The sequence below is a fragment of the Loa loa genome, assembly GCF_000183805.2.
Source record: "Loa loa unplaced genomic scaffold supercont3.107, whole genome shotgun sequence".
Taxonomy (NCBI): domain Eukaryota; kingdom Metazoa; phylum Nematoda; class Chromadorea; order Rhabditida; family Onchocercidae; genus Loa; species Loa loa.
The window spans coordinates 114,220-128,036 of record NW_018108287.1 but is presented as its reverse complement, the minus strand read 5'-3'; the positions used below and the strand labels follow the sequence as shown (position 1 = coordinate 128,036).

At 36.3% G+C, this 13,817-nt stretch overlaps 2 protein-coding genes across 2 annotated transcripts in view; one reads left to right on the top strand and one right to left on the bottom strand.

The window, feature by feature from the left end:
• Nucleotides 1-11,790, top strand: part of LOAG_17646 (hypothetical protein) — a gene marked incomplete at its 5' end in the record, with an annotated part of 15,682 nt that extends 3,892 nt beyond the window's left edge. Inside the window, 29 exons of the mRNA XM_020450308.1 lie at nucleotides 122-366; nucleotides 483-721; nucleotides 880-1,071; nucleotides 1,317-1,500; nucleotides 1,860-2,023; nucleotides 2,311-2,423; nucleotides 2,517-2,673; nucleotides 2,899-3,076; nucleotides 3,305-3,463; nucleotides 3,668-3,803; nucleotides 3,988-4,080; nucleotides 4,180-4,354; nucleotides 4,732-4,903; nucleotides 5,041-5,214; nucleotides 5,586-5,743; nucleotides 6,096-6,269; nucleotides 6,393-6,525; nucleotides 6,793-6,968; nucleotides 7,485-7,632; nucleotides 7,796-7,990; nucleotides 8,382-8,480; nucleotides 8,693-8,802; nucleotides 9,059-9,179; nucleotides 9,391-9,655; nucleotides 9,787-10,074; nucleotides 10,546-10,698; nucleotides 10,897-11,061; nucleotides 11,236-11,335; nucleotides 11,647-11,790. Of these exons, the coding sequence (XP_020306034.1) occupies nucleotides 122-366; nucleotides 483-721; nucleotides 880-1,071; nucleotides 1,317-1,500; nucleotides 1,860-2,023; nucleotides 2,311-2,423; nucleotides 2,517-2,673; nucleotides 2,899-3,076; nucleotides 3,305-3,463; nucleotides 3,668-3,803; nucleotides 3,988-4,080; nucleotides 4,180-4,354; nucleotides 4,732-4,903; nucleotides 5,041-5,214; nucleotides 5,586-5,743; nucleotides 6,096-6,269; nucleotides 6,393-6,525; nucleotides 6,793-6,968; nucleotides 7,485-7,632; nucleotides 7,796-7,990; nucleotides 8,382-8,480; nucleotides 8,693-8,802; nucleotides 9,059-9,179; nucleotides 9,391-9,655; nucleotides 9,787-10,074; nucleotides 10,546-10,698; nucleotides 10,897-11,061; nucleotides 11,236-11,335; nucleotides 11,647-11,728 (4,748 nt within the window). The 3' untranslated portion in view covers nucleotides 11,729-11,790. The remainder of the gene's footprint in view (nucleotides 1-121; nucleotides 367-482; nucleotides 722-879; nucleotides 1,072-1,316; nucleotides 1,501-1,859; nucleotides 2,024-2,310; nucleotides 2,424-2,516; nucleotides 2,674-2,898; nucleotides 3,077-3,304; nucleotides 3,464-3,667; nucleotides 3,804-3,987; nucleotides 4,081-4,179; nucleotides 4,355-4,731; nucleotides 4,904-5,040; nucleotides 5,215-5,585; nucleotides 5,744-6,095; nucleotides 6,270-6,392; nucleotides 6,526-6,792; nucleotides 6,969-7,484; nucleotides 7,633-7,795; nucleotides 7,991-8,381; nucleotides 8,481-8,692; nucleotides 8,803-9,058; nucleotides 9,180-9,390; nucleotides 9,656-9,786; nucleotides 10,075-10,545; nucleotides 10,699-10,896; nucleotides 11,062-11,235; nucleotides 11,336-11,646) is intronic.
• Nucleotides 11,791-12,856: 1,066 nt separating this feature from the next.
• On the bottom strand, nucleotides 12,857-13,587 carry LOAG_07876 (hypothetical protein; the record flags this gene model as incomplete). Its single annotated transcript, XM_003143408.1, has 2 exons — nucleotides 12,857-13,124; nucleotides 13,379-13,587. The coding sequence occupies 2 exons, from the start codon at nucleotides 13,585-13,587 to the stop codon at nucleotides 12,857-12,859; spliced, it is 477 nt and encodes a 158-aa protein (XP_003143456.1).
• Nucleotides 13,588-13,817: the final 230 nt, after the last annotated feature.

Below are 13,817 nucleotides of genomic sequence, written 5' to 3'. Positions count from 1 at the left end.
TTTTCAAAGCGATATTGCGATATTTTTCAGCGCGGTCACTTTATGCAATGATATGTGTTAGAAAATGTAATGTATAATTGAAGTCTTTTATTTCTCTGCAGGAACCGATATTTTTTTGTAGGTTCATTGACTTTGCAAGAAATATTACTGGAATTTCTTGTGACAGAAGGACCCGATCCTGAAAGTACTGACAAAAACCGTTTTTGTCAAGAGTTTGGTAATCTGATGCTCCTCTTCATTGAGTTGGAACGTGCTGGTGTTTTTTCCCATGATTTCTATGTGAAGGAATTGATTCGGACTGGTGAAATGTTGGAATATATGCCATTAATGCAAAAAGTGAGGAAACGGAAGGAAGATAAACAAAAGGTGAATTTTTTTCTGCGCTTCCGGATGTCCTTTAATTGCTCTCAGTTTGTTTTAATTTTTCAATTTGGATAGTTCAATCTGATTGTTCTGTAAAAAAAATGTCGCAAAAATTTTAGCAGCATCAACAGTCATCCAACACGACTATGTTATCATCGACATTTGGATCTCAACCCACTGAAACAACTGGAGCACTTCTAGCGGGCGCTGTAACGACACCATCTTCACTTGTAACAATGCCATCTGAATTACCTGACGAGCATCCTTATATATGGGAAGATTTATCAATTCATGAAAGATTGTTGATACATTTACCCATTCCTCAGTCTGCTGAATACAGAAGCGAATGCAATCAAAGGTAAGATTTGCTGATATACTTATAGAGTTAGTTTTTTTTCAACAGTTCTCAAACAGCATTTTTGAGATAATCATCTTTTTTAAATTGACTACTTATTATTAGTAGTGAGTCTTCGCAGATTTACAGTAAAGTGCAATCACTCATTTTTTTATTTGTAGATCTCTCCTGTTGTACGGAATTGGTAATGAACGTGATGCTGTAAAACTGGAGTTGAGACGCTTGGCACGTGAATTAGCAAAACTTTGGCAGAAGCGAATTGTCGTCGAATTTTCCTTCAATAAACCGTTGGAAATTCGATTTAAAAAACGAGCTACACGTGAACAGCTTCAAGAAAGCATGGCCAAATTTAGGTGACGTACGACTTATTTAGAAGTCGCACTTATTGCTTTTTTGTATATTTATGTCAAACTTTTCTGATACGCTTTTTCCTCTTTTTTTCCTTTTTTAAAGCTTCTCCACTATTCCCGAACTTAATCAGTGTAAAGTTTTCTTGGTAAATTTTCCATCTTCACCCTCTTTTAGAGCTTTTTTTCCTTGATCAAATCATCAGACGTTACTTATCAATCGATTTTGTAGAACTAGCTCTTGTTTACAGATCATGTACATACTATGATCAGCTCGTTCTCTGTGGTTGGTGCTGTGAATCATTCATTCAAATGGTGCAGGATTTTGTTGATGGACATAGTTGTGTACTACCTACTGCTGAAGGACTTGATATTATCTTAGAAATGTGTGAGGTTGCACAGAATATTGCTGGCATTATGGAACTCGCTGAAGAGGTCAGCTTTTTCACATTTTCTTCTCATTTGTTTTTATCAAGCAGTTTATCAGGGCTCTTTGGTCATTCAATACTTTCTACCGTGAAATTGAATCATGCTCATTACAGCTCCGGAAAGAGACTCATGATCTTTACCAACGTTTGTCTTTACCTACTTTTTGTCTTCACTTTCTTTTTTTTTTTTTGTTCTTTGCCAGCGTTTTTTAAACCATCTGTTGGTTAAGCTAGCGATAATAGTAAGTCATGGTTTTGGTCTTTGAAGAAGAAAAATGCAGTTAATATTGAAGAGTCTTTTTCCAAAAAGGATTTAGTACTAAAGAAATTAGCCGATGATCCGATATTTATTTGCTTACATTTCAGTTACTGCCCCTACTAGTGCTAATTGAACGAGTACTTCTGGAGCGTCGTGTTGACTGTGTTCCAAGTAATATATCAGCTCAGCTTGGTTATGTTCTAACTGCATATATTTCTCATAATTATTATTATTTTCTCTATTCTCAAAATGCACCCAATATTGTACAAGGGTAGGTCTTGCTGTCTTCCTTTCGTTCTTTTATTCATTTTTCGATCAAGAAATTTGAAAAGTGAGAGAATGCTACCAGATATTGACTGATGAAGATCAGGCAGTGCAAATGGCCACCATTGGCTTAGCCAGCAGATAGATTAAAAGATTTTTAACACTTGGTCTTCAGGAGACCCTCTATGCAGTCTTATCCTGGCATAGAATTGATTCATCTCTGAAGTACTAACTACATTTAAATTGTTGATATAATGAGTGGTTGTTCAGCAACATCTTTTGAAGTATTTGCAGGCTATATCGAGTTATTGAAAGTCAGTTGAAATCATCAGATTCATGTTTAACTGGTTGGGGGCGTACTATTGCTGTTTTTGTACTTGATGCAAAGAAACAACTTATCGAAACTGGTTCGTAATTAATTGTTGATTCAGTGATGGTTTATGTTTTGGAAAAGTTCATGTTGGCTAACTTTCTGTTTTTACTGTTTAGATCCATTGTAGGCTTATGTAGCCGTAAAATCGAAGCAAAACGCGAACTGCTAAAACGGGTCATACCACCCTGGAAACCGACACATAATACTGGTGATAGGAATCCATGTGGAGGGCAGCGATATGCGTACAATGCTAGCACATTCAAAGAATTACTCGAGGAGCCGAAGTTTGTTTGTTTGAAATGTTTATTTCTAAAACCGAATTTCATTTATTTGGATAGATACAAATTGGATTGATAATGGCTAGTAGTGACTTTAAGATGCGGGTAAATACGTTTATTCTTTGCCCTAGGATAGGCAGATAATACGAATTTTTTTTTTTCATTTTTTCTTGGTGTTTTTTTTCCTTGTGTACCAGCTCATCAGTTATGTTAATTTGAAATTATGTTTAGGCGAATATTCTCTTTTAACGAATATCGTCGCTTGCATGCGGTTATCGATGGAACTGATGATGCGCGATACAGTTTTGTTGTCAGCGCACTGCTTGCTGCAGTGCGCGGAGCCGGCAGTGTAGGCGGAAATGAGAGTTCGGGCATTGGTTGCACAACGGCAGCGGAAAGAGTTACAGGGGTCTTTCACTCATGTATTATTGAAATTAATGACATATTTTCGATACTGAATAATATTATGCTCTTTGGAATATTTGTTACATGTATCGAATCAGATTATTCAAATGAATCAGAATGATGATTTGATTTAAAAAGTTTTTAAGGGCGAGCGGATTTTAGACTGAACAAAACTAGAAGGAAAGTTGAAAATGTTAATGTATTGGACGTGATTTATAAATAGAGATTTCAGGATCGGTTAGTTGAATTGGCAAATATTTGCGGGCATGTTAGTGCTCAAGCAGCTCAGGCAGAGAAATATTTGGATTGGTGTGGTGCTCTTCAGGCACTCTGCTGTTCAAGTTTGCAAGGCGGAACTTCAGCATTCCCGGATCTTCTGATGGAAATCAATGTAGGTGTTTGTGAATTTTATCAAGAATCCTTGCAGGTTTTTTGGGGGTTGTAAATTAATTTGTCAGATGATCCAGAACAGAACTTGTAGCTGACTATACTTGTTTTGTGGCATCATGAGAATCACACCAAAAGCCTGTAGTGTTTTTGTGATTTATAAAATTTGAAATAAACTTCCACTGTAATATTCATGTTTCAAATGCAGGTGGAAGACTCAACATGTCACTATAATATCGCGACATTTTATATGTTGCTGGCGGGACGTAGCTGTTTCAGTATAAATGCATTGGTTCATCAACTACTACATACAGCATTGAAGTCATTACTTAACTGTGGAATTGGTTAGTTACAAAAGCATTGGATAGCCGTTATTCAAGTTATAATTAAATAAACCTAGCACTATATGAGCTATTTACTTGTTTTTCGAGAAATATACAGAACGAGAAATCTGAAATACGTAATCGCCATTTGGGCCTAAGTAGTTTTGAAAAAAAGGGATGTATTGATTACTTGCATGTTTTATAGGTAAAGTGCCGGATGCGGATGCAGAGGCGGGTGTTTGTCTGGCACTTCTGGTACTAGCTAATATTATATGCCAAAGTGATCAGCCCATCATTCGTAAGTTATACAATAGAAATGAAATTAAAGAAATAGTAAAATTTTCAATACAATGAAGAAGATGGCATGTTAAATACTACTTTTACATACGGATTACAGTTTCACCACAATATACTGGTGAGCGAATTAGTTCGAATATCTGTAAAGCAGATCGGTGGATCTTAACGGAAAGTCATTTGCATGACGTGGGCGATGAAGTTTGCGCACTACTGGTTACAATTTGTATGATTGCTGATTACACTAAGCATAAACTGAGAGATCGCTACTCGGATGAGTGAGCTTTTTTATTTAATATTCTCATTTCCTCGAAGTCGTTACATAACAGCAGTTGAATAATGTCAGAACATGACATTCTAAAAACTTAAACAAACTGGACAGGTAACATTGCTTTCACTAATTGAAGTAAGTAGGTTACACGATCAAATAGGGTTGAATAAAAGGACGATTTCTTGAGCTAAGCGAGATAGCCATATAACCTGTTTTTTGAAGGCAGAACATGATTTATTAGTCGGTTGGCTATGAGAAACTAACAGAATATTCATGATATTATTGTAAACGTTGTGTTGTCTGTTTGCGTCGCACTCATTAGCTATTGGTTGGATATAAGTAATCAATTTAACTTAAATTTTATTAAGTGCTGTTTGTCTGCAGTGCAAAATCGATTGATCAGCGTGCATTTCGTCGTGAGTATATAGCAGAACTGTCGAAGGGAGTACTAATGGCAATGTGCGAGCAGGAATGGGTCACGCAGCGCATATATAGACGGTGTGAAGATGGTGCAACGGATTGCTTCTCCTCTCATCAACTTCGTAAAAACTGCTTGGTTTGTGCACAAATTCCATTCCAATATTTTAACGTAAGATGAAAGCTTGAGGGCCTAAGCAACGACTAAATTGAAATAAAATGCTTTGATAGCTGATATTTCACGTTTCTTTCTATGTTTTTTATCCATAGCTTCAGGGTCAACAGTTATTACGTATGGCTTTACGAAGACGTAGTGAACGTGAAATAGTACGTGAATTAACTATCTGTAATGGAAATAGTAAAAAATCACTGATCGATAAACTGCTGAATGTTTTGAATATATGGAATACACGAGCAACTTATTTCGATTTTAAGTTAATGATTCGAGAGGTACAAATTTTTGGGATTTCTTTCAGACATTCGTACTGTTTTCTTATTGATGATTCCTTGATTTCTTGTATTCATATACTCCTCTAGTTGTGTATATTTTGTTTAACTTTATTTATTCGTAGGATGAGTTTTTTTACGTGTTATATTTACTATCATCCAAGAAAAGCATTAAAAATTAATTTCAAGAATTATTTTTTTCATTACTCTTAAGGAAAAAAGGATGGAAGAAGAGAAGATATTATCAAGGTATCTATACTCTAATCTTCCGTTACCCAGAATTCTGTCACTGTATTTCATTTGTAAAGGGAATATTGAATTAATGAGAAGTGATACTTTTGGAGCAGGGATTAATAACAAGTTACTTGTTGCAGATCTCACCGGAAGGTTGTACGAGTAAACATGCTCAACAAGGTGCGATTGCTGCAGATGCATTGCTTGGTGAGATTGGCAAATGCTGTCGTGATTTATTTACACAGTCACATAAATCGGATAAAAAATTGCCACCAGCTGCTGTCGGCAAAGCTTTCAGGTTAGTAATATCTTCACTTAACTTCTTTGAAAAATTGGAAAAAATCAAGAAACTCGATCCTGAAGTACATTTGTTATTAGATTTTAATATATTTTCAATTTTTTTTATAAAGATTTTTTCCCACTTTTCGGATCCTTAGTGAGTAATTTATGGAGTATGTAGTATTAGTTGATCGTGCGTCTAGCTATTATTTCAGAAATATTACGGCACAACTTTTGAACTATTATTTATGATTTAATTCGTAACTAAGAATACTGGCTTATAATAATTCACTTTCCATAGTTCTGTAATGGGAAATATGTTACAACAGATAACTAAACAGCATTAATATTGGTAACGAAAAAGTTTTTAGATTGAAAGATATCACAGCTTACTGGCTGATTAGTCCTTTAGTGCATGCCTGTCCACGACCGGGAAATTTGCCAGCTTCATTCCCCGCGATCACTGTACAAGGAAAATTCCTCAAGGAAGCAGCGGCAATGCTTGATACTTCATCTGATAATAACAAGGAACGAATTCAACAAAGGTATATTCTTTTAATATGACTTTTTATCTGTGACTCGTGAGAATTCGATGCTCTGTTGATGTGGAATACAAATTTGGTCTTTTGAAGTGCGTAAGGATGTCATTGAAAACTCGGTCCTTTTAGTGCATGGTTGCTGAGTCAAGAGCCATTCTTGAATCTAGTACTTACATGTTTGAATGGTGAAGAACAACAGCGTGATGGTTTGGTCGGTTCAATGCTGAAACAACTGCAGGAGTTGGCACTGAAAGCTAAAGATGTAGGTGGTGGCATTCATCCATTCCATTTATTCCTTTAATTTGAATTTTCGAAATCGGTGTTTGTTTTATGTGACAGTTTGTAAATGGTATCATTTTTGTTTACTTGCATATCAGTTTGAAGTGTTCGAGAATTTTCAAAGTGCAGTGTAATATTAAATCACTGTATTTTATTAAACAACATTGTTAAAAATACACTACTGCAGAAGAAATGAACGGTAATGTATATAATGGAAAATGAATCAGTTTATTAATTATAATACTTACAGAATCCTCTTTTACCATATTTGCGCATATTTTCGTTAGAACGTGAAGGAGTCCTGTTGCGCATATCCTTGGTTGGAGGTATGTTTGACTCAGTATGTCATACTTCGATTTGCGACACGTGGGCATTAACGCTGTTTCAACTAATGTTGTATGGAGTTATCTCAAAGGAACGAGACGGGTAAACAACTATTTAACTTTATTCTTGCATTAACCATCCATTTACACTATTCTTTTGTCTCTTTGTTGATCGTTTGAGTTCTCGTACTGGGCCGCTTTTTCATATTTCATCACGCAGTAGTGCAAGTATCAGTGCACTATAAAGTTTCTTTTTTTCCCCCCTTTTTGTGTACGCAAACCTAAAGATAAGACGCTAAGTAGAATGCGTCTTTCAAATTAAAAGTTTTGCTTATACATCCAGCCAAGTCAATTTTATTTTTCAAATTCTGCCTCTTTAGTGCTGATGTTAAATATTTCTGATGAAAAATGATGTAACTTGAGATGCTAAATTTCGTTTCATTTTCCTTTTTTTCGGTTTCCTTTTCGAATTTTTCCGATTTTTTTAACTGTAAGTTGTGTCGAGTGGTGTAAAACTTTTTCTTCATAAAAATACTTGCATTTTTTTCACATTTCGATACGAGGACGTGGGCACTATTAAGAGAATAAAAACCGAAAGAAATTTGTCGCTTGAATTTAGATATTTGTTCGATTCATGTTACGATATGTTATCTACTCTGCTGGTGTGGTCGATTACTGATCCGATGAATGCAGCGGCGATGAATGCACAAGATCCAGATACCAAATTTCGATTTCCCACCTACTCCTTGATTGTTAAAAAATTGCGAGTAAGTTATAAAAGTTACTTGTTGGTGAGTATAAAATCCGTTTTCAGTCACTTTTCGTCCAATGATAATTCCTCTAAAAATCTGAGATATAGAAATGGCTATGCAGATTGAAAATGCAGCTTATAGCTGGAAAGAACATATATAAAGAATAACAATTTTATAGAAGGAATTAAATGAACGTGCATTAATTCCCGAACTTCGTTCATTGATGCAGTTTTTACCTATCCCAAAGCCCCAATTCGAGCTGATAACGTGCGAACCATATGGCACTATACCAACTTCACCACAGAAACTCGGCAAGAGTCAATCGCAAGGACAAATAATCCAAACGATAAAAGCTAATCGTCACGGATTGCAGGTTTGTACATTCCTATGTTATTCCTATGTTTGTAAATTCTCTGGCAACAACAAATCTTTGAAGTTACGGTTCTGTACAGCCAGCCAAGAATAAGGTTTTCACGGTGAATGGAGGGAAAATTTTTTTTCTGTTATGACTTTACAAAAAAAAAAAAGAAGAAGACAGAAAAGTAATAGAATATTTATTGCAATGTGCAGATATCACGTCTTAGAGATGTTTATATTTCATATATTCAAAGTATTATATTCATATGCGCAGTCACAAAATACAATCATTCATCTTTTCCCATATTCTGTTGGATTAAGCTGTGCAACATCCTACTTCACTTTTGCTGTTTGTTGAAAGATAGCCTTTGCTTTTTGTGTTTGTGAAAGGTAGTTTATTTTTACAGTTTGCTGAAAAAGTGAAGTTGTCGGCATACGATATGATACAATACCTGAATGTTGATTCAACTTTATTGAAGCGTCCCTGGAATTGGTCAATGTTACAGGTTTGTGATTTCATATGTTTATATTCATCCAACTAAGATTGCTTGTCATACATTGAGATGATAGAGATTTTGATGCATGGGGTTATCTGTTACTTAGGTATTGTACCATAATTATTGATTTGATTTCCAAATTAATGTAAAATATGAGAAATTGTAAGTGTTGTTATATTCTTCTTTCTTTTTGAGGTTTTTGATAATCCTAACCGTTGCAGGCTGTAAAACTAGATCGTTTACCAGTCCCCGTACAACGATACATTCAACGTTTAGTACACCATTCGCATTACAATGAATTTGTTCGTCCAACGATTTGTGGAATGGATCGGTGAATTAAATTTTTCTGATGGAAGGGTCATAGATATACGTTTAGTTCATGCTCTTCCTCATTTCCTATGCTAAATCTTTTTTTCTTAGCGGTCATTAGCTTCTATTTCCTTCCATGGCGAAATCGTCATTATGCCAATAATGGGTCTGCGTATTTGAATATGATTAACTTCGGGAACTCAACTGATATGAACAATCCGAAGTGAAATCTCAGTGCTAAATATTATCATGATTGGAGTAAATGTATTCTGTTGCAGACCGCCCAATTTAGATATCTATCTTTCACCACCGATGATGGATGTGTCGGAGACACCGGCAACTTTGCATCATGTGTCTTCCAGTGCGGCTACATCAACAACTACATCTGCCAGTTCCACGGTATGTCGATCAGAATTGCTCACTGGTAGCAGTTGAAAATCTTGGTTGATTTAAATGTTTTGCATTAATTTCTCCTTCATAGAAGCGTTCGTTTACGATGTTCAACATATTTTCTATCTATCATTGGAATCATTCAATGGCTAACTTAATGTCGGTAGAACAGTGACAATAGTAAGACTGTTCACTCAGTTTAAGCTCTTTTTCATTCCAGAATGTACCGGTATCCTCAGGTGGTACAGCCATGGATGTGAGCGGAACATTAGGTCCAGTGACACAAGGTCGTGCAATGGGGGGGTATCAGTCAAATGCCACTCCTAGTTGCACATCTGTCCCCGATGGATCTGCGCCATCTGGTGCTCCTGGCGCACCAAATGCTGCAACGACGATGATATTTCCAGGACAAGGTGGTCCCATGCCGACGTTACCTGATCTAACAGGGCGAGGTCAAAACAGTGCGTCGCCGAGAGGTGCAAGAGGTGAATCTTCTGTTACCGGTTATAGGGTCATCCCTAATTTTATCATTGTCTATAAACTTAAAATTTGTTTCGCTTAAAAATTAAAGTGTGCTTGTCTTGTCGTTATTTCGTTTCACTTTTTTCCTTTACAGGTGGACGTCGCAAAGCAACAGGTCTTTCTACTCGTTCTCAAGGTACCACTCGTAAACAACGGCAGCAGCGACAGCAAACTGTTGACCAGTTGGCTGCAGCAGCTGCAGCTGCGGCTGCCGCTGCACAGCAGCAGCAACAAATGACCGGTACCGTTAGTTGTAGTAGTGGCGGCCCACCGCCGCAGCCGACATACCCAGGCACCTGGGCCACTGGTCCACAGCAAACAGGTGTACCGCAGCAATTCGCATCTGGGCCTTCAGTGCCTTCAACTGGTGCGGGGCAACCAGGTGAGAAGTCAATATTCACGTAGGACATACATACCATGATGTTTGAGATTAAAATTCATATTTTAATGTGGAATTAAAGCTAGTATCATTCTCTGATTTGATGTTCAAAGGTAAAGTTCATATATGCAGTCGGATATTTCTTGCCAGAGATTCTATATTTTTATTTTACCTCTCATTCATTTTACCTTCCAGGAAGTCGTAGTAATATCATCAAACCATCTAAGGGTTGATGGCATTACTAAGACTTCTTGAAGCTGGTGGCTGGTGGCTGATAACAAAAAAAATCTATGCGATAGTGTGCAGTCATTACTGCATTTACTGTTGCATACCGCTGTACAATCTTTACTGCATTTATTGATTAAACAATTGCGATTTCGTAAACTTTCTGAGAAGTGGCGACATATTTTTTCACTTTGAAAAACGCATATGAAATACCTTTTATAGGACCGTTTAGCATTGAGAAATTTTCAGGCGCTCCAATGGGTAGTCAAACGACAGAGGATTCGAAAATGAAGATTCACTCGATGATCCTGCAAAAGCGACAAGCACAAGCTGCTAGTGGTGCTACTGCAGCACAACAAGGTGGCACAGGTGGACCTCAGTCAGCTATGCAAGATGTTAACGGTTTGTTAACGTTTACTAAAACTAACGGTACGTTACAAAGCCATCAAGTTTATTGGAAAAGGCTGAAGAAGGGTGAACTCCTCTACTGTTAATTGTTGTCAGTTGAAGATTTGGTCATAATTCTAACAAGCATTCAGTAACGTTATGTCATTTTGTGTCTCTATGATTTTTATAATTCTTTAATGATCTATGCTTTAGCCTACCAAATCTCCGGCGGACCGGGACAATATGGTGGTGGTATGGTAATGAAAGTGGAGACGGGTGCTAACTCTATGCAAATGGCTGATCATGCGCAGCAGCAGCAACAACAACAACAACAACAGCAATACGCCCAACAGCAGCAGTTAATCCAAATGCAGCAAGGTGGATAGAATGCTTCCATTCTGAACATAATCGGAAAATTCCCTTGTCTCATTCTGTTTCCTTTTCCTGCGTGTCTCGATATCTTCTCCAAAAATCTCTTCCTGTGTTATCCCACCTTTTTATATGAAATGAAATTTTAATTTTTTACATGAAATTTCATCTTGTTCTTTGCAGATACGCAAGGGGGTACCCAATATGTTATACATCATCAGCAACAACGGGGCGGTGTAGCTTATGGGCAGCAGTCGGTGCAGCAGGCAACTTATGATTCTCGGTTGGTGTCGTCCTACTTCTTGTTTTCAAGTTTCTTTTATCTTTGTTCTGTTCACGTAAAGATGCTAGTTTTGCATTTGTCTAGATCCAACCATGAGGTAAATATAAGTCAATCTCTTTGACTAGGATGTTATATTTAGCATAAAATTTTGGGAAAAAAAAACGAATCTACTGTGTAGGGGCCGGCAAATACTTGTATCCCATGAGGAACGTAAAATTATATGTTAGGGAAAGAACTTCATACTCATTTATGAAAGACCCCAGGAATTTCCGCTTTGGTGATTTGATGAAAGTGACCCGTAATGGTTTCAGATTCAATCAACAGCAGTTGTCATATGGGCAACAGCCTCACCAGCAACAGCAACAGCAGTATCATCCTTCACAACAATACTAGGAATCGATAGTTGTAGCTTATAAAATTTAGAACTTTTACGACTCCAAAATTTGGGAAATGAAAACAGTTTTAACACTCGAAATGCAAATTCGAGATTGCAAGCCCTTAATGAAGAAGTTATTCTACCTGAGCGGAAAGTAATTTCCTTCATATTATAAAGGAAAATTTCCCGTAGGATTCATATTGATGAGTTGTAGACGCCTCGGAGCTACTATTTTTTTATAGCGGTTGACGAATATCGATGGCGTGGTCTGTCAGACTTTTCCTTTCAGAAAGAAGTCATTCCGAATTAGTTTTTTACAAATATCCTAGTCATATGTAGGGAAACTTTTGTTGATTTATAAAGAAAAGAATACTTCAAGAAATCAAAAAATAGTAGTTCATGGAAATTCTTCTAGTGATTCTGGGAATTTGCCTATTGTTGTATATAAGCTGTACTACTTGTTCTAAATATTTGATTTCTTTCTTGCGTCATAGCACAGAACTAAAAGTGTAAATCATAATCAGCTTGAAAAGAATGGAAAATTATAAAAGCCATATTCTATACCTTTTATAGAATTAGTTTATCAAATTCAAAATTTTTTTTAGCACAGTTGGTACTACAACATTTATTAGGATAATTTAATCAAGTCTGTTTTCTAGCTGTAACCATAATAACTACGTAACCAGCGACTCTTACATTATTACATTTCCTGATATCCAGAATGTTGGATTAAGCAACAGTTTAAATTGGCTAAACAATTAAAAATGGAGAGAGAAATGAAGATGATAGTTGCAAAGTTCACGTCCTTACCAGTGAAGTGAAGATTTGTCTATTTGCGTAAATTGTTCTCTTATCTCCATACCGGAAATCTTACTTATGGAATATAGATATGCTAACTGCGCAATAACATAGACTTACATGGTAACGCTAACATAACCATGGGAAATAAGCTCATTCTTGACTTGAGATAGAAGAAATTAAGACGGCTATTTAAGCGTTTGGAGTTGTCCGAAAGCCCACCCAACTTACTTGATTAACTTGTCTTAGATTCTAGAAATATTTCCCTTAATATAACAGCTTCTTTCGAAGTAGTGATAACAACATTTATTTAAATAACGTAAGCATATAACATGCATTATATAAAATCAACCACTAACATTACACGTCTCGAATATAACCATTTCGGACAAAACTTCACTTGTGCTACATATAGTTTCATGTTCCACAATGCCTTCATTATTATCTCCCACAGTTTCAGCTGCGATGTCTTGAATGAATTGCACTGCTGCTGGTACCTTTGACATTGTTAACTTATCAAAAATTTCTCGATTTAACACTATTGGTTGAAACGTTTCGACAAATTGTTCCGAATAAGGTGGATCAATGATATCCAGAACATCTATTGCAAAGTACCTGTAAATTACATGACATTTCGTGTATGACATTGACATAATCCAATAAATGTATTGTTCTAATTAAATATCCAATAAATCGAGTGGAATATCAGCGAGATTATGATTTGATTGAATACGTTGACAGTTGATATAGTTTAGGATGAGACCGCTTTTCGAAAACTCATTTTCAGATTTTGCTAGTGCTAGTAGAATTCCCTGCTTAAAGATATCTGACAAAAATGGTGACGACTTTTATTTGCAACAGCAGTTCACCTTGCGAGAGAAACATCAATTTGTCCTTCCTGAAACATTTTGTTGATTCTTTCGATAACTGGCAATGCGAAACCAACAGAAAATAGATGAACAAAACGATCAATAACATTTCGTTGTTTCGCGATGATCATTTCTGCTGGTTGCAACAACTTTGACTGACGATCATAGAGCTCACAAAGCATTTCGAATAATCTTAAATTAGGCTGCATTTCATCAGAATAATTCAAATAAGCTTCTAGTCAAGCTAATGCTCATTAATTTATCGATGAATCTGTTGAGGACAGAATCGAAGACGATGGAATTAATGCCATGTGCTGATTATATCACAATTTGGAATATCTCGGTTAAACAAAATTACTAAATTACAGTAATGCTTTTTATAGCCAGATTTTGAAGCAGACTGTTCCAGGAAAACCGAGAAAATACTTCGAATTAAACT